Raw genomic sequence first — 18,549 nt, 5'->3', positions numbered from 1 at the left:
AACTTATTCGTACGGACAGGAAAAGGATAAAACGCTAAATCAGTAATAATAATAATCTGTATTTCATTTCTGTTTTATTTGTAACGGCTCTGAAGGATTGAGCAGACAGGAATCTCCTGTTTTTTGTGTTGAAAGGAACTTCCTGTTAAGAGAAAACTAACCTCCAGGTTTGACCTCTGTTAGTTCATGTCATGTCTCAGGAACCAGTCGCTTGAAAGCTCACAACTCTGATCAATCCAGTTAAATAGATTCTGGATTATTCAGCTGTTCGGAACAGGCTGAGGATCAATCAGATTCTCAAAATACTGCTCCATTTCCCATCGTCCTGCATCCATCTGCCTGGATGTGACCATCCATGACTGCATGGTCACTAAAGTCACTAAGCACTTTGTACTACCTTGTTGCTGAAAATGTATAAAATTACCTTCACTGTTATCGTTCAAACGGATGATTTCCTGTCTTTGCAGTCACGTGTCCAGCTGAGAGGACTGGTCGCCCTAAAGCATCTGAGATTTCCATTGAGACGTTCTGCATTGATCCCAGAGTGATCAATAAATGAGACTAAACTGCCACCAGTGCAGCTTGATGAAGAAACTTTAAAGACAGAAAAACTGAAGAAATATAAATAGAAACAAACTTTATTGATTCAGCATGTAGGAAAAATACTAAAAACAGAAAATGAAGCCAAGCAGCTGAGATGGTATAACGAGAAATTATAATCTGGATTAGAAGACAGAAGCCTGCTAATCCTGATGCTAACCTGCTAAACTTTCAGGTTAGCAGCATGACCTTCATGCTGCCACTGCCATGAAGATCAGAAAAAACCCTGGGAATGTTCCGAACCGCTGAGGCTGCAGGTTTCCTCCATTCAGACTGTGCTGGTCCAGTCAGAGCAGATCTGGTTCTGACCTGCTGCAGGTTCCTACTCCATCTGGACTCAGTTCTGATCCAGTCTGGATTCTCCTGGTCTTCACCAAACTGGACCAGAACCTCAGCGGTTCTGCATGGCGTCCGTCTGATTTGATCAGAACAGCCAGGAGTTGTGGTGATAGCTTCAGCGAAAAGGTTCTGGATCGGTCCACACATCAGTGTTCTGCTTGTCAGAACCAGTCCTGTTACCCAGAACTGTTCAGAATCGATTCAGAATTCAGACCCAGACATCAGATCTTTATTTCCAGCTTTAATAAATTTACATTTAAGTTACAGCTTCGGTTATTTCTCGCCTTTTGGCCGTTTTACAACGTTTCTGCTTCAGGTTTGAGTTTCAGTGGTTCTGGAGCCTCCTGGGCCCTCGGACCGGACCAGACCCGATTCCACCAGAGCCATGGAGCTGGTTCTGGACTGATCTGGACCAACAGAAAAGGACACGGAGTCCAAAGTGACAGAAAACAACTTTATTGAGTCCGGCGCATTACAGCTGGAATTCTGGGAATTCAAACACGACGTCTTTCCCCGTCAGCTTCTTGTAGACTCCAGAGAACGTCTCACCTGCACAGAGGTCAGAGGTCAGAGCAGAAGCTGGTCTCAAACTAAAATAATTATATGAATTGAAATATTTTTCTAGTTATATGAGCGCCCTCTGGTGGACTAACATCTTTATGATCATAATCATTTAGGAGATCAACTAAAGGTATTTTCAGGTGGAAAACACTAATTATTATTTTGTTTCTTATCCACCTGCACATTTTAACTTAATCTTAGTTTTTCAGAAACTTCTGGAAAAATGCAGTTAAATTTTATCTTTATTTCTTGTTCTCTTTAATCCTGAACTATTTTCACGGCTGAGATGAATCACAGTAATAAACCTCCACACAGAACCAGAGCGTTGTGTGTCCTGCATGGTTTGTCTCCCCAGTAACGGCCCAAAGGACTCTGGGAAGGCGTAGGAATATGCAGGACGCTCGCCGCGCCGGCGGCCGGGGGCGGAGCTTATTGTCCGACAACGTGGAACGGGATTGGACGTCACGGCTCAGAGCTGCGCTCCCATTGGCCACCAGGACAGAGCTGGAGGCCACGCCCCCAGGTGTCCATGTCGGGAACTGATGGTTGCTATAGTTACCGGCAGATTAACATGGATCCAAAGCTGCAGGGAAGTTTTCAGATAAACGCCTCGTTTTACGTTCACGGATACGAAGGTGAGTTTTACATTAGCTTTAGCTTAAGCTAGACGACATTTTTCTTGTAAATTGTGCTATTTACGTATCTAAACATACATAAACATATATGTGGCCACATGAAGACAGAATTAGAACCCAGTTTGATTCCTGAAACATTTCACAACTAGAATCAGAACCCGGCTGGCCCGGTTCTGGTGCCGTCTCAACAGAATCACTCACTTTGTGTTCCACGTTGTTCTGCTGGGCCTTGTCCAGGTGGACCTTGATGAGCCGGCTGCTGTCCAGCTTGACCCGGATCCGCTTCCCGACGATCTCACTGGGGAACACCAAGTCCTCCAAGATGGCGTCATGGACAGAGGTCAAAGTTCGACTGGATGGACAAAGGGGAAGTTTATTATTTTTTAATCATGTTCATTCTTTAAGAAATGTCACAAATTCAGACTAAATACCTAGCTTAATTAGCTTGAAGCTAATTAGCTTGCTTGCTAAGTATTTAAGCTTGACAGTTAGCTTGCCAACAGCATATTCAATAATTATTGACACAATACAAAATGATGACATCATTCTGACATCACAAATAACTTCTGTGTCCTGCATGGTTTGTCTCCCCAGTAACGGCCCAAAGGACTCTGGGAAGGCGTAGGAATATGCAGGACGCTCGCCGCGCCGGCAGCCGGGGGCGGAGCTTACTGTCTGACAACGTGGAACGGGATTGGACGTCACGGCTCAGAGCTGCGCTCCCATTGGCCACCAGGACAGAGCTGGAGGCCACGCCCCCAGGTGTCCATGTCGGGAAACAGATCTTTAAATGTGAGAAAATGTTCCTGAACATTTAAATCCACCGGGCCAGGGTTCTGACCAATCACACGGCTTCCTGCTGATGACATCATCATTACCCTCTCCGGTTCCTTCCTGACAGCAGAATCAATTGGGTCGAGCCACTGAACTGTGAAGGTCCAAACCCTGACCTTTGACCCTTCCATGTTCGGCTCCTCAGGAGTTCTGTAGAACCACTACAGAACCTCTGATCTAAACAGAACTGGTTCCGGTTCTACTGATTCTCCAGTAGCTCCAGACCTGCGAATCAGAACCGGTTCTGGTCCACTCACCTCCTGGGACGCTTCTGCTTATTCTTGGTGCGACTTTTCCTGGTGGGTTTGGGAAGAATCCTCCTCTGGAAACAAACAGCAGTAATCAATACCTGATCAGAGCAGCAGAACCTGGACCGGATCCACACAGAACCAGAGCGTTGTGTGTCCTGCATGGTTTGTCTCCCCAGTAACGGCCCAAAGGACTCTGGGAAGGCGTAGGAATATGCAGGACGCTCGCCGCGCCGGCCGACCCGCAGCCGGGGGCGGAGCTTACTGTCCGACAACGTGGAATGGGATTGGACGTCACGGCTCAGAGCTGCGCTCCCATTGGCCACCAGGACAGAGCTGGAGGCCACGCCCCCAGGTGTCCATGTCGGATCACTGGACCTGCACCAGTTCATACTGGGAATATTGACACATAAACAGGAAATGTGAAACGTCCAGATCAGAAACTGGGAGCCTCTGGTACAGAGGAACAGGAAGAACCACGACGTGACGCAGACATCAACCTTTGTGACAACAACCACGTTTAGATTCAATTATGATAAATAATGAAGACGTGATCCATAGGAGGTTCCCAGGTTCACGCAGCAAACCACACAAAAACGCTCAAGAACCAGCGACCTGGCAGAACCAGCAACCTGGCAGAACCGGTTGACCCGCACACGGTAGAGCTCAGACGGGATCCAAACAGTCGCTCTTAGATCTACAGGAGGATCAAACTCCCTCACTCGCCTTCAGCTGGCAGGAAAACTAAGCAAACTGACCAATGAGATCCAGGTTTTCCATCCCACAGACTCACTTCCTGTTGTTAGATCATAAACTATCCAAAAGCTATTTTCTTCTTTTACTTACAGGAAAAGAATCAGATTCGGGCGCATAATTCTGCTGCACAGGAAACTAGAACAGACTTTAGGTATTTATTCAAATTTGTCTGTTATTAAATTCACCTGATCTATGTTGAATTTATTGCCAGATAATTTTTCACTTTAAGGCATAAATGTTAAGAGCCAATCCAGGTGATCGGTATCGGCAGCAAAGAACCTGATTGGAGCATCGCTGGTATTGATGATCAGCAGATTTACGGCTGCTATTGACTTTTAGATAAGAAAATATTTTATCTAATGAACTATTTAAAATGTTTATTTGTAGTTTTATGAATTTCAAATGCATAAAAAATCTGAATTAGTTAAATGAAAATATTTTTCATTCTGTCAGAATAAATCGATCAGTTCATGTTAGTTACAGAACCGGGTCTGGAACTCAACCTGACAGGTTCCCAACCTCTGACCTCTCACCTGTGCAATGAAGACGACATGCTTCCCGCTGAACTTCTTCTCCAGCTCCCGGACCAGGCGGACCTGGATCTTCTGGAAGGACTTGAGCTGAGGAACCGGGACGAAGATGATGATGGCTTTGCGGCTGCCGCCCACCTCGATCTCCTGCAACACAGAGGAACGCGCCATCAGCGCCGCGTCCACAACACGGAGCGGATCCAGATCCACACAGAACCAGAGCGTTGTGTGTCCTGCATGGTTTGTCTCCCCAGTAACGGCCCAAAGGACTCTGGGAAGGCGTAGGAATATGCAGGACGCTCGCCGCGCCGGCCGACCCGCAGCCGGGGGCGGAGCTTACTGTCCGACAACGTGGAACGGGATTGGACGTCACGGCTCAGAGCTGCGCTCCCATTGGCCACCAGGACAGAGCTGGAGGCCACGCCCCCAGGTGTCCATGTCGGGAAAACGTTCAGCAGAATCCCACCTTAGCTGCAGTGATGTGCAGTTCCCTCAGCTGGGCCTTCAGGTCAGAGTTCATCTCCAGCTCCAGCAGAGCCTAGATGAGAACGAGCCGGGTCAGCAGGCGAACAGAACCGGCACCAAGATGACCGACTGATGGCTCTTACCTGGGAGATTCCAGACTCAAACTCATCAGGCTTCTCGCCGTTCGGCTTCACTATCTTAGCGCTGGTACTGAACATGGCCTTAGTCTCTGCACAGACAGAGGTTAGAGGTCATTTCATCACATATGTAAAGAGGAACAGCAAAAGATGTGTTGCTAGGGGATTTCAAGCTGTTAGCATTTGACTTATCACACAGAACTCAGTCAGACCCTCTTATGATTCGCTGTAACACTGACTGCTACCAGAAACCCTTCTTGCTCACAGCATCAACATTCACAATTCTCTAAAGAAACTTGGATGATTTAAGTTTCATTAAATAAGTCTTTTTTTAATAAAATCTGACTCAGGAACGTCTAAACTGGTTCCAGATTAACCGGTGAACTGGTCCCAGTTACTGAACTCCAAGTAAACTGGTTTGAAATGGTTCCAGTTCTCCTACTGCTGCGACCTAACCGCTCAACTGGTCCCAGCTCGGAGGTTCTACAATTTACTAGTTAATTCCCAGTTTATTTCCAGCAGTAGCTGACTGAACACACGCTCGGCCTAGCTTCTCCCGCTAACAGTCCCTCCGCTACTACGCTGTAAATACTCCTCTAACGAAACCATCCACTGCTGCAAACATCTCAATCTGAGGTATCAGACTCCATATGGGAGGTTCCTGTTGTTGAAGCGCCAACAAAACAGCTTTAAAGAACATTTAAGATCAGAAAACTGATGTGCTGTGAATAACACGACTAACCTGTGTCAGCGACGGCCAAGGAAGAGACCGGAACATCGCGAGACTTGAATTAATCCAATCGCGTTGCTGATCATTAACATCGCGAGAATCAGATATGCACGCCGTTGTTAAGTTAAGATATCGCGAGAGTAGAATTTGTGGCGTTGTTGCTGTTAATTGTCGGGTTTACAGTCAACTTCACCACGTTTAGGCCCCAAAATGATTCTCTGCTGGTTCCGCTGATGTTCCGGCTTTGGACTCCGGTCCGGACAGTTCTCAAGAGGTTCTGCAGCGCTTCAGACATGCCGAACCCGAGAGGAAAGTTCTTCTACGCTGTCAGGAAGGGAGTGAAACCCGGAGTGTACGGGTCATGGTGAGGTTCATCCGGTGTCCTGACTATCAGCTACCTCGTCAGGTTTTCTTACCGTAGGATGAAACTTTTAACTAATTATGGATAGGAGCAAGGTTTATTCTGACGTCATAATAATCCAGAACCAGGTGGTTCTGGGTATTTTCTCAGGCTCTTGCTTTCGGAACCCCTGGTTAGTATTAACGCCTCAGCAGCCGCGTTTCATTATTCTGTCAGTTAAAATTAATTTATTTAAAATATTTAGATCAAAAGTGAAGCTTACATTGTTTGCGTTTATTTCTTGCAGACGGATATATTTAAATTAGTTGATTCTCTTACAGTAAACGGAAACGCAGCATTTAGTTAAAATAGTCAGACAAAGAAAAACTAATGTTATGCAGAAATATTGTTTTATGGTCAAAACAGTCGTGGAGGAACTGAGCATAGCAGGAAATAGTCAATATTGTTCACGGAGTAGTATATGAGTAGAAGTTTAGTAGAAGGAAAAACTAGCAGTGAGTGGGCTTTGATTGGACAGAACACAGGAAATCCTCCAACAGTGGAAGAAGACAGACAGAAAATGTTAAATCCAAAAGGTTCTGAAGATTTCACCGGTTTAGAACAAGAACATTCTAGAAAGAGTTCTGAAGAAATGTTGTGCTTAAATCCTGATGACTTTCCTGGTTCTGGTCGTTCTTCCAGGGAAGAGTGTAAGATCCAGGTGGACAAGTTTCCAGCTGCGTTGTTTAAGAAGTTTGGATCAGAACGAGATGCCTGGGCGTTCTTCAGAGGAGAAGACCCGTCTGCAGTTCCGGGCCACAGCACAGGTGAGCCGGTCCAGACAGGCGAGGAACTAAAGGTTCTGCCTCTAGGACCTCTAGGAAACAGCAGGTTTGTTCTGAATAATTCTGGTAGGAACATCTGGGCCAATCAGACGGATATCGGACCTGCAATGAAAGAAACACAATCCCTGTGTTTTCATCAGAACCTCTGCTGCAGCGTTTTGGATAAGCCCAAACCTTTTAGCAGAACTGGACCTGATTCCTGTGGAACGGTTCTGTTCCTGATTGCAGTTCTGTCTCCCATCAGGGACCCGGCCTGGAGAGACAGACGTCTCTCTGCTGCCCAGACGGGGCCCAGAGCCGGTGGAATGCATCCCGCTAGGAAAGAAGAGGCCCCGCCCAGAGGAGGGGGCGGAGCTTCAGCCTAAACGAGCCAAGCCTAAACGAGCCAAGCCATCAGAGAGCCTGTTAGCAGGAAGCAGTGATGGATTCACCTACATGGGTATGATGACGACGATAGAGCTTCATCCTGAGTGGTGGCCTCCAGTCCTGAAGCACTAATCATTAATTTGATGGAGCTAATGCTAATGCGCTATACTAACATGGTGTAAAGTGGAAGCTATAGATGAAGCGCCATGTCAACGTTTTATTTAGTGGAAGATGGAGCTAAAATGCTAACTTCAGCCATATTGACACCCAGCAGGTGTGCTGCAGGACCATGCTACCCTGGACAGAATCAAATTATTCACAGTTCAAAACCAAAACTTCAACATGGAACTTTTGAACTTTTTTCAACTGGAAGTGATAAAAATATGCAAACTAAATTATTACTATGGAGTTCATCAGAAACAAAAATATAGGGGAAACTAAGTACACTAAAATTTTCGAAGTTAGCAAAAGCGCTAAATGCTAAAAATAAGCTCTGCTATAAGTAGAACGGTGGCCACTCCCAAACTGACCTCTGACCTGCTGCTGACCCTCCAGGTGATGCGGTGGTGGTGTACACCGACGGCTGCTGCTCAGCCAACGGGCGGGACCGGGCCCGGGCTGGGATCGGGGTGTACTGGGGCCGGAACCACCCATTGTGAGTCCACACACACCAACACACCCTCAACTAGCTGCTGCTGGCACTGACGCTGTGAGGAAGTAACCAGCTGCTGCCTCTTGGCCAGAAATGTTGCAGAGCGGCTGCAGGGGCGGCAGACCAATCAGAGAGCAGAGATTCAGGTGAGACCCGCCCATCACATCCCACCTCAGAATCACTGTCCAATCAACGCGAGACCAGTACTACTTTATAAACGGTTGGAACCCAATTAGTCAGAATGAACTGGTTCTGATCCAGTGCCCTCTAGTGGCTCAACTGCTGTAGTGCAGCCAAATCCTTTTATTTCTTCTTGTTTCATTTATTTCATCAAAAATAATTAATACAATTCTAACACAAACTTAAATGCTAAACAAAATGAAAATTTGAAAAAAAACCAACTGTATGAAATTACTCTGCGCGTTCACCAGTACTGTCAGTTGACTTGTTTAATGACTCGTTAGTGACTCGTTAGTGATTGGTAGCTGTTTAATGACTCGTTAGTGACTCGTTAGTGATTGGTAGCTGTTTAATGACTCGTTAGTGACTCGTTAGTGACTGGTAGCTGTTTAATGACTCGTTAGTGACTCGTTAGTGACTGGTAGCTGTTTAATGACTCGTTAGTGACTCGTTAGTGATTGGTAGCTGTTTAATGACTTGTTAGTGACTCGTTAGTGATTGGTAGCTGTTTAATGACTCGTTAGTGACTGGTAGCTGTTTAATGACTCGTTAGTGACTCGTTAGTGATTGGTAGCTGTTTAATGACTTGTTAGTGACTCGTTAGTGATTGGTAGCTGTTTAATGACTCGTTAGTGACTCGTTAGTGACTGGTAGCTGTTTAATGACTCGTTAGTGACTCGTTAGTGACTGGTAGCTGTTTAATGACTCGTTAGTGACTGGTTAGTGTTTAATGACTCGTTAGTGATTGGTAGCTGTTTAATGACTTGTTAGTGACTCGTTAGTGATTGGTAGCTGTTTAATGACTCGTTAGTGACTCGTTAGTGACTGGTAGCTGTTTAATGACTCGTTAGTGACTCGTTAGTGATTGGTAGCTGTTTAATGACTCGTTAGTGACTGGTAGCTGTTTAATGACTCGTTAGTAACTCGTTAGTGATTGGTAGCTGTTTAATGACTCGTTAGTGACTGGTAGCTGTTTAATGACTCGTTAGTGACTCGTTAGTGATTGGTAGCTGTTTAATGACTCGTTAGTGACTGGTAGCTGTTTAATGACTCGTTAGTGACTCGTTAGTGACTGGTTGTTTAATGACTCGTTAGTGACTCGTTAGTGACTGGTAGCTGTTTAATGACTCGTTAGTGACTCGTTAGTGACTGGTAGCTGTCTAATGACTCGTTAGTGACTCGTTAGTGACTGGTAGCTGTTTAATGGCTTGTTAGTGACTCGTTAGTGACTGGTAGCTGTTTAATGACTCGTTAGTGACTCGTTAGTGACTGGTAGCTGTTTAATGACTCGTTAGTGACTCGTTAGTGACTGGTAGCTGTTTAATGACTCGTTAGTGACTCGTTAGTGACTGGTAGCTGTTTAATGGCTTGTTAGTGACTCGTTAGTGACTGGTAGCTGTTTAATGGCTTGTTAGTGACTCGTTAGTGACTGGTAGCTGTTTAATGACTCGTTAGTGACTCGTTAGTGACTGGTAGCTGTTTAATGACTCGTTAGTGACTCGTTAGTGACTGGTAGCTGTTTAATGACTCGTTAGTGACTCGTTAGTGACTGGTAGCTGTTTAATGACTCGTTAGTGACTCGTTAGTGACTGGTAGCTGTTTAATGACTCGTTAGTGACTGGTTAGTGTTTAATGACTCGTTAGTGATTGGTAGCTGTTTAATGACTCGTTAGTGACTGGTAGCTGTTTAATGACTCGTTAGTGATTGGTAGCTGTTTAATGACTCGTTAGTGACTGGTAGCTGTTTAATGACACGTTAGTGACTCGTTAGTGATTGGTAGCTGTTTAATGACTCGTTAGTGACTGGTAGCTGTTTAATGACTCTTTAGTGACTCGTTAGTGACTGGTAGCGACTGGTAGCTGTTTAATGACTTGTTAGTGACTCGTTAGTTGTTTAGTGACTCGTTAGTGACTGGTAGCTGTTTAATGACTCTTTAGTGACTCGTTAGTGATTGGTAGCTGTTTAATGACTCGTTAGTGACTGGTTAGTGTTTAATGACTCGTTAGTGATTGGTAGATGTTTAATGACTCGTTAGTGACTCGTTGGTGACTGGTAGCTGTTTAATGACTCGTTAGTGACTCGTTAGTGATTGGTAGCTGTTTAATGACTCGTTAGTGACTGGTAGCTGTTTAATGACTCGTTAGTGACTCGTTAGTGATTGGTAGCTGTTTAATGACTCGTTAGTGACTGGTAGCTGTTTAATGACTCGTTAGTGACTTGTTAGTGACTGGTAGCTGTTTAATGACTCGTTAGTGACTCGTTAGTGACTGGTAGCTGTTTAATGACTCGTTAGTGACTCGTTAGTGACTGGTAGCTGTTTAATGACTCGTTAGTGACTGGTAGCTGTTTAATGGCTTGTTAGTGACTCGTTAGTGACTGGTAGCTGTTTAATGACTCGTTAGTGACTCGTTAGTGACTGGTAGCTGTTTAATGACTCGTTAGTGACTCGTTAGTGACTGGTAGCTGTTTAATGACTCGTTAGTGACTCGTTAGTGACTGGTAGCTGTTTAATGGCTTGTTAGTGACTCGTTAGTGACTGGTAGCTGTTTAATGGCTTGTTAGTGACTCGTTAGTGACTGGTAGCTGTTTAATGACTCGTTAGTGACTCGTTAGTGACTGGTAGCTGTTTAATGACTCGTTAGTGACTCGTTAGTGACTGGTAGCTGTTTAATGACTCGTTAGTGACTCGTTAGTGACTGGTAGCTGTTTAATGACTCGTTAGTGACTCGTTAGTGACTGGTAGCTGTTTAATGACTCGTTAGTGACTCGTTAGTGACTGGTAGCTGTTTAATGACTCGTTAGTGACTGGTAGCTGTTAATGACTCGTTAGTGATTGGTAGCTGTTTAATGACTCGTTAGTGACTGGTAGCTGTTTAATGACACGTTAGTGACTCGTTAGTGATTGGTAGCTGTTTAATGACTCGTTAGTGACTGGTAGCTGTTTAATGACTCGTTAGTGACTGGTAGCTGTTTAATGACTTGTTAGTGACTCGTTAGTTGTTTAGTGACTCGTTAGTGACTGGTAGCTGTTTAATGACTCGTTAGTGACTCGTTAGTGACTTGTTAGTGACTGGTAGCTGTTTAATGACTCGTTAGTGACTGGTAGCTGTTTAATGACTCGTTAGTGACTGGTAGCTGTTTAATGACTTGTTAGTGACTCGTTAGTTGTTTAGTGACTCGTTAGTGATTGGTAGCTGTTTAATGACTCGTTAGTGACTGGTAGCTGTTTAATGACTCGTTAGTGACTCGTTAGTGACTGGTAGCTGTTTAATGACTCGTTAGTGACTGGTAGCTGTTTAATGACTCGTTAGTGATTGGTAGCTGTTTAATGACTCGTTAGTGACTGGTAGCTGTTTAATGACACGTTAGTGACTCGTTAGTGATTGGTAGCTGTTTAATGACTCGTTAGTGACTGGTAGCTTTAATGACTCTTTAGTGACTCAATAGTGACTGGTAGCGACTGGTAGCTGTTTAATGACTTGTTAGTGACTCGTTAGTTGTTTAGTGACTCGTTAGTGACTGGTAGCTGTTTAATGACTCCTTAGTGACTTGTTAGTGATGGGTAGCTGTTTAATGACTCGTTAGTGACTGGTAGCTGTTTAATGACTCGTTAGTGACTTGTAGCTGTTCAATGACTCGTTAGTGACTCGTTAGTGATTGGTAGCTGTTTAATGACTCTTTAGTGACTCGTTAGTGATTGGTAGCTGTTTAATGACTCGTTAGTGACTGGTAGCTGTTTAATGACTCGTTAGTGACTGGTAGCTGTTTAATGACTCGTTAGTGACTCGTTAGTTGTTTAGTGACTCGTTAGTGACTGGTAGCTGTTTAATGACTCTTTAGTGACTCGTTAGTGACTGGTAGCGACTGGTAGCTGTTTAATGACTTGTTAGTGACTCGTTAGTTGTTTAGTGACTCGTTAGTGACTGGTAGCTGTTTAATGACTCCTTAGTGACTCGTTAGTGATTGGTAGCTGTTTAATGACTCGTTAGTGACTTGTTAGTGACTGGTAGCTGTTTAATGACTCGTTAGTGACTTGTAGCTGTTCAATGACTCGTTAGTGACTCGTTAGTGATTGGTAGCTGTTTAATGACTCGTTAGTGACTCGTTAGTGATTGGTAGCTGTTTAATGACTCGTTAGTGACTCGTTAGTGACTGGTAGCTGTTTAATGACTCTTTAGTGACTCGTTAGTGACTGGTAGCGACTGGTAGCTGTTTAATGACTTGTTAGTGACTCGTTAGTTGTTTAGTGACTCGTTAGTGACTGGTAGCTGTTTAATGACTCCTTAGTGACTCGTTAGTGATTGGTAGCTATTTAATGACTCGAACGTGACTTGTTAGTGACTGGTAGCTGTTTAATGACTCGTTAGTGACTTGTAGCTGTTCAATGACTCGTTAGTGACTCGTTAGTGATTGGTAGCTGTTTAATGACTCGTTAGTGACTCGTTAGTGACTGGTAGCTGTTTAATGACTCTTTAGTGACTCGTTAGTGACTGGTAGCGACTGGTAGCTGTTTAATGACTTGTTAGTGACTCGTTAGTTGTTTAGTGACTCGTTAGTGACTGGTAGCTGTTTAATGACTCCTTAGTGACTTGTTAGTGATGGGTAGCTGTTTAATGACTCGTTAGTGACTCGTTAGTGACTGGTAGCTGTTTAATGACTCCTTAGTGACTTGTTAGTGATGGGTAGCTGTTTAATGACTCGTTAGTGACTGGTAGCTGTTTAATGACTCTTTAGTGACTCGTTAGTGACTGGTAGCTGTTTAATGACTTGTTAGTGACTCGTTAGTTGTTTAGTGACTCGTTAGTGACTGGTAGCTGTTTAATGACTCCTTAGTGACTTGTTAGTGATGGGTAGCTGTTTAATGACTCGTTAGTGACTCGTTAGTGATTGGTAGCTGTTTAATGACTCGTTAGTGACTCGTTAGTGATTGGTAGCTGTTTAATGACTCGTTAGTGACTGGTAGCTGTTTAATGACTCTTTAGTGACTCGTTAGTGACTGGTAGCGACTGGTAGCTGTTTAATGACTTGTTAGTGACTTGTAGCTGTTCAATGACTCGTTAGGACTCGTTAGTGATTGGTAGCTGTTTAATGACTCGTTAGTGACTCATTAGTGATTGGTAGCTGTTTAATGACTCGTTAGTGACTGGTAGCTGTTTAATGACTCTTTAGTGACTCGTTAGTGACTGGTAGCGACTGGTAGCTGTTTAATGACTTGTTAGTGACTCGTTAGTGACTGGTAGCTGTTTAATGACTCCTTAGTGACTCGTTAGTGATTGGTAGCTGTTTAATGACTCGTTAGTGACTCGTTAGTGATTGGTAGCTGTTTAATGACACGTTAGTGACTGGTAGCTGTTTAATGACTCATTAGTGACTCGTTAGTGACTGGTAGCTGTTTAATGACTCGTTAGTGACTCGTTAGTGACTGGTAGCTGTTTAATGGCTTGTTAGTGACTCGTTAGTGACTGGTAGCTGTTTAATGACTCATTAGTGACTCGTTAGTGACTGGTAGCTGTTTAATGACTCCTTAGTGACTCGTTAGTGACTGGTAGCTGTTTAATGACTCCTTAGTGACTCGTTAGTGACTGGTAGCTGTTTAATGACTCGTTAGTGACTGGTAGCTGTTTAATGACTTGTTAGTGACTCGTTAATGACTGGTAGCTGTTTAATGACTCGTTAGTGACTGGTAGCTGTTTAATGACTCGTTAGTGACTCGTTATTGACTGGTAGCTGTTTAATGACTCGTTAGTGACTGGTAGCTGTTTAATGACTCGTTAGTGACTCGTTAGTGACTGGTAGCTGTTTAATGACTCGTTAGTGACTCGTTAGTGACTGGTAGCTGTTTAATGACTCGTTAGTGACTCGTTAGTGACTGGTAGCTGTTTAATGACTCGTTAGTGACTGGTAGCTGTTTAATGACTCGTTAGTGACTCGTTAGTGACTGGTAGCTGTTTAATGACTCGTTAGTGACTGGTAGCTGTTTAATGACTCGTTAGTGACTCGTTAGTGACTGGTAGCTGTTTAATGACTCGTTAGTGACTGGTAGCTGTTTAATGACTCGTTAGTGACTCGTTAGTGATTGGTAGCTGTTTAATGACTCGTTAGTGATTGGTAGCTGTTTAATGACTCGTTAGTGACTCGTTAGTGACTGGTAGCTGTTTAATGACTCGTTAGTGACTTGTAGCTGTTCAATGACTCGTTAGTGACTCGTTAGTGACTGGTAGCTGTTTAATGACTCGTTAGTGACTCGTTAGTGATTGGTAGCTGTTTAATGACTCGTTAGTGACTCGTTAGTGATTGGTAGCTGTTTAATGACTCGTTAGTGACTGGTAGCTGTTCAATGACTCGTTAGTGACTCGTTAGTGACTGGTAGCTGTTTAATGACTTGTTAGTGACTGGTAGCTGTTTAATGACTCGTTAGTGACTGGTAGCTGTTTAATGACTCGTTAGTGACTCGTTAGTGACTGGTAGCTGTTTAATGACTCGTTAGTGACTCGTTAGTGACTGGTAGCTGTTTAATAACTCGTTAGTGACTCGTTAGTGATTGGTAGCTGTTTAATGACTCGTTAGTGACTGGTAGGTGTTTAATGACTCGTTAGTGACTCGTTAGTGACTGGTAGCTGTTTAATAACTCGTTAGTGACTCGTTAGTGACTGGTAGCTGTTTAATGACTCGTTAGTGACTCGTTAGTGACTGGTAGGTGTTTAATGACTCGTTAGTGACTCGTTAGTGATTGGTAGCTGTTTAATGACTGGTTAGTGACTCGTTAGTGACTGGTAGCTGTTTAATGACTTGTTAGTGACTGGTAGCTGTTTAATGACTTGTTAGTGACTGGTAGCTGTTTAATGACTCGTTAGTGACTGGTAGGTGTTTAATGACTCGTTAGTGACTCGTTAGTGATTGGTAGCTGTTTAATGACTCGTTAGTGACTCGTTAGTGATTGGTAGCTGTTTAATGACTCGTTAGTGACTGGTAGCTGTTCAATGACTAGTTAGTGACTCGTTAGTGATTGGTAGCTGTTTAATGACTCGTTAGTGACTGGTAGCTGTTTAATGACTCGTTAGTGACTGGTAGCTGTTCAATGACTAGTTAGTGACTCGTTAGTGATTGGTAGCTGTTTAATGACTCGTTAGTGACTGGTAGCTGTTTAATGACTCGTTAGTGACTCGTTAGTGACTGGTAGCTGTTTAATGACTCGTTAGTGACTGGTAGCTGTTTAATGACTTGTTATTGACTCGTTAGTGACTTGTAGCTGTTTAATGACTCGTTAGTGACTCGTTAGTGACTGGTAGCTGTTTAATGACTCGTTAGTGACTCGTTAGTGACTGGTAGCTGTTTAATGACTTGTTAGTGACTGGTTAGTTGTTTAATGACTCGTTAGTGACTGGTAGCTGTTTAATGACTTGTTAGTGACTCGTTAGTTGTTTAATGACTCGTTAGTGACTTGTAGCTGTTTAATTACTCGTTAGTGACTCGTTAGTGACTGGTAGCTGTTTAATAACTCGTTAGTAACTCGTTAGTGATTGGTAGCTGTTTAATGACTTGTTAGTGACTCGTTAGTTGTTTAATGACTCGTTAGTGACTGGTAGCTGTTTAATGACTTGTTAGTGACTCGTTAGTTGTTTAATGACTCGTTAGTGACTCGTTAGTGACTGGTAGCTGTTTAATGACTCGTTAGTGACTCGTTAGTGACTGGTAGCTGTTTAATGACTTGTTAGTGACTCGTTAGTTGTTTAATGACTCGTTAGTGACTGGTAGCTGTTTAATGACTCGTTAGTGACTCGTTAGTGACTGGTAGCTGTTTAATGACTCGTTAGTGACTCGTTAGTGACTGGTAGCTGTTTAATGACTTGTTAGTGACTCGTTAGTTGTTTAATGACTCGTTAGTGACTTGTAGCTGTTCAATGACTCGTTAGTGACTCGTTAGTGACTGTGTAGTGTCTCCGCCCACAGGCGGCTTGCAGGGCCCTGGAACTGGCCCGGCAGAACCACATCCAGAAGCTGGTTCTCTATACTGACAGCAAGTTCACCATCAACGGTGAGTCATTGTTGTGGACCTTGGGGGGGGCCAGGGCCAGGTGACCTCTGACCTCTGACTTCCTGCAGGTGTGACCAGCTGGGTGAAGACCTGGAAACTGAACGGATGGAGGCTGAAGTCTGGCGGTCCGATCACCAACAAAGAAGAGTTTATGAAGCTGGATCAGCTGAACTCAGAGCTGGACGTTGTCTGGGTAAATAACCGGGCCGAACCGGATCGGTCCGCTGGTAAAGAAGGCTCGGTGCTCCTAACTGTTCCTCTCCCTGCAGATGCATGTCCCGGGCCACGCCGGATTCACCGGGAATGAGATGGCGGACCGGCTATCCCGGGAGGGAGCAGCCAAGGACCTGCTGTGAAAAGTTTAAGATATTTTCTGATTTTCTTTCTGCTCAGGGTGAATAAAGTTTAGTTTTCTTCCGACCATGAATCCGACGGCACTTCCTTTTCTGATTGTGAAGAACAGCAGCAGAGATCAGCTGACAGGTTCTCATCATTATCCAGCAGAGGGCAGTGCTGCATTCTGAACCTGTCATCACGTTAAACTGGGAGTTTACTGGTACCAGTTTGGATAATTATTGTTTTCCCGGTTTAGCGATGAAACTGAAGTAAAACACATTTACTATATAAACAAGTCCAACTGAAGTCTTTCAGTCGGATCTATGGGAATAATTAACCCACCAATCAGAGTCAGGAGGATTATTTATTCTGTTGTCAGTTTCTCTGACCGTTTATTAATATGGTTTAAAAGGCTAAACTCTGAAGTCTCTCTATTCCCTGAAGGTTTAGCTCAGTGGTGCCCAAAGTCGTCCTGCAGGGTCGGGATCTTTTACTCTCTCCCTGGTTTAACGCACCTGGATCAAATGACGGCTCATTAGAACATTGACCTGCTGACGAGCTTGTTACACCATCAGGGAGAGAACTGAAACTAACAGGATGCCGGCCCTCCATGGGACCCACTTTGGGCACCCCTGGATTAGATGTCAATTAAATATAATCCCTGGTTCTGATTGGCTGATGACGCCCTCACGATGGTTCCTCCCCCGGAGCCGCTCTGCTGCTGTTTCCTGCTTTAATCTGTTAAATTATTCCATCTTTAATATTTGACCTGGTTCTGACCTGCAGGTGTTCAAATGGACCAGCAGAGGGCAGCGCAGCTTCTTCCTCACTGTTGATTTCTTTCATTAAACTCTGGACAGATATGCAGATTTTTAACTTTTATTTCAATTTTTTATGATTAATACTGAAGTCTAATCCTAAATCACACTGAAAACCATTTCCTGTGGGTTTTTATTTTATTCTTAATTCCAGAAATTACTTTTAATTGTTGCTGAATAAATTTTAATCTTAGATATGAAAAGAAATTCTTTGGCAAATTTAAATTTGAATTAAAGTTTAAATCTTTCATGAATTAAAAGATTTGTTTATTTTCTAGTTTAGTGAGCAGCTAGGATCATAAGTATTCATACTGCTGGCAGATTCAGCTTGGAGTGATGATGACTGGACAAAGAAGTTTGTTTCTGTCAGTTTGTTTAGAAATAACTTTTATATTTCATAAATCTGTTTGTGTCTGAACTCTGACCTCGCTCAGTTCAGCTCGGAAAACTCTCTGGCAGCAGCAGGCTGAGGCAGAGCCTCCCCTGACCTCTGACCTCTGCCCTCTGCCTGCTGGCCAGTGCGGGTAGCCACAATCCCGCCAGCAGCGGCACACGCTGCGGGGTCAAAGGTCAACACTTCAGCGGCTCATTAGCTCTGCAGCTGGAGGGAACCAAGGCGGTAGAATCAGAACTCTGCTCCAGAACATTCGGAGAAAAAAAACTTTGCACATTGGGTCAGACTGGGCCGGAGGAACCGGACCGGAGTTCTGTAGAACTTCCCACCTCATCTGCAGAGCCAGGAGAGATGGAGGCCTGCTCCGCAGTTCTAAGCATCTCCGTTTGGACACGACTGCCTCAGCAGGTCCAGAACCTTCTGACATGAGCATGATGTCACAGACGGCTGTTTCCATGACAACAGGGACCAAGCCGGCGCTGGGAAGGAAAAGATCTTTATCTGACGCTGACAGGATCCAGCAGGTCAGTGAATGCACCATGGCCGATTCTCCCAGTTGGAGGCTGGTTTTGGCCCAGATCAGACCAGTCCTCCCAGCAGCAGCCTCAGTGGGAGGAACAGCAGCATGTTGGGATGCAGCGCGGCTCTCTGGGCGTCAGCCTGCTGCAGTCCTGAGCTGCAGTCCTGAGCTGCATACTAACAGGCAGCTGCTCTGCTCCAAACACTGAGTGTTATTATTAAAATATT

General features: G+C 44.3%; 2 protein-coding genes and 4 non-coding genes across 7 annotated transcripts; 1 reads left to right on the top strand and 5 right to left on the bottom strand.

Annotated features, from left to right (window-relative positions):
* Nucleotides 1–1,379: 1,379 nt before the first annotated feature.
* rps7 (ribosomal protein S7) lies at nucleotides 1,380–5,946 on the bottom strand. Its single transcript, XM_055023019.1, has 7 exons — nucleotides 5,848–5,946; nucleotides 5,112–5,197; nucleotides 4,970–5,041; nucleotides 4,507–4,650; nucleotides 3,227–3,291; nucleotides 2,334–2,487; nucleotides 1,380–1,486 (listed from the first exon to the last, which is right to left on the bottom strand). The coding sequence occupies exons 2-7, from the start codon at nucleotides 5,184–5,186 to the stop codon at nucleotides 1,412–1,414; spliced, it is 585 nt and encodes a 194-aa protein (XP_054878994.1). The 5' UTR covers nucleotides 5,187–5,197; nucleotides 5,848–5,946; the 3' UTR covers nucleotides 1,380–1,411.
* Nucleotides 1,826–2,036, bottom strand: LOC129353695 (small nucleolar RNA SNORA73 family). The gene has a single exon (XR_008605050.1). It is a non-coding gene; the product is annotated as a small nucleolar RNA SNORA73 family (small nucleolar RNA).
* LOC129353698 (small nucleolar RNA SNORA73 family) lies at nucleotides 2,700–2,910 on the bottom strand. Its single transcript, XR_008605053.1, has one exon. It is a non-coding gene; the product is annotated as a small nucleolar RNA SNORA73 family (small nucleolar RNA).
* LOC129353696 (small nucleolar RNA SNORA73 family) lies at nucleotides 3,367–3,585 on the bottom strand. Its single transcript, XR_008605051.1, has one exon. It is a non-coding gene; the product is annotated as a small nucleolar RNA SNORA73 family (small nucleolar RNA).
* On the bottom strand, nucleotides 4,728–4,946 carry LOC129353697 (small nucleolar RNA SNORA73 family). The gene has a single exon (XR_008605052.1). It is a non-coding gene; the product is annotated as a small nucleolar RNA SNORA73 family (small nucleolar RNA).
* Nucleotides 5,947–5,974: 28 nt separating the features above from the next.
* Nucleotides 5,975–16,674, top strand: rnaseh1 (ribonuclease H1). 2 transcript variants are annotated; one of them, XM_055023018.1, is made up of 9 exons: nucleotides 5,975–6,199; nucleotides 6,878–7,002; nucleotides 7,265–7,381; nucleotides 7,412–7,459; nucleotides 7,942–8,041; nucleotides 8,130–8,184; nucleotides 16,170–16,254; nucleotides 16,323–16,447; nucleotides 16,524–16,674. In XM_055023018.1, the coding sequence occupies exons 1-9, from the start codon at nucleotides 6,069–6,071 to the stop codon at nucleotides 16,608–16,610; spliced, it is 873 nt and encodes a 290-aa protein (XP_054878993.1). In that variant the 5' UTR covers nucleotides 5,975–6,068; the 3' UTR covers nucleotides 16,611–16,674. The 2 variants fall into 2 exon arrangements, with proteins under 2 accessions (XP_054878993.1, XP_054878992.1); XM_055023017.1 differs by having other exon boundaries at nucleotides 7,265–7,459.
* Nucleotides 16,675–18,549: the final 1,875 nt, after the last annotated feature.

This window comes from Poeciliopsis prolifica, unplaced genomic scaffold (assembly GCF_027474105.1).
Source record: "Poeciliopsis prolifica strain line A6 unplaced genomic scaffold, Auburn_PproV2 SCAFFOLD094, whole genome shotgun sequence".
Lineage (NCBI taxonomy): Eukaryota > Metazoa > Chordata > Actinopteri > Cyprinodontiformes > Poeciliidae > Poeciliopsis > Poeciliopsis prolifica.
The sequence above is the reverse complement of the archived record's forward strand: the minus strand, read 5'-3'. Positions and strand labels throughout refer to the sequence as shown.

Bases quoted from the DNA above. Each gene is read 5' to 3' on its own strand.
- rnaseh1 (XM_055023017.1), top strand. From the start codon at position 6,069: ATGTTCCGGCTTTGGACTCCGGTCCGGACAGTTCTCAAGAGGTTCTGC. The intron at 7,003-7,264 runs GTGAGCCGGTCC...GTCTCCCATCAG, and splicing joins AGTTCCGGGCCACAGCACAG to GGACCCGGCCTGGAGAGACA. The intron at 8,042-8,129 runs GTGAGTCCACAC...CCTCTTGGCCAG, and splicing joins TGGGGCCGGAACCACCCATT to AAATGTTGCAGAGCGGCTGC.
- rps7 (XM_055023019.1), bottom strand. From the start codon at position 5,186: ATGTTCAGTACCAGCGCTAAGATAGTGAAGCCGAACGGCGAGAAGCCT. The intron at 2,488-3,226 runs GTGAGTGGACCA...TTGTCCATCCAG, and splicing joins AAGCAGAAGCGTCCCAGGAG to TCGAACTTTGACCTCTGTCC. The intron at 1,487-2,333 runs AGTGATTCTGTT...CTCTGTGCAGGT, and splicing joins ACAACGTGGAACACAAAGTG to GAGACGTTCTCTGGAGTCTA.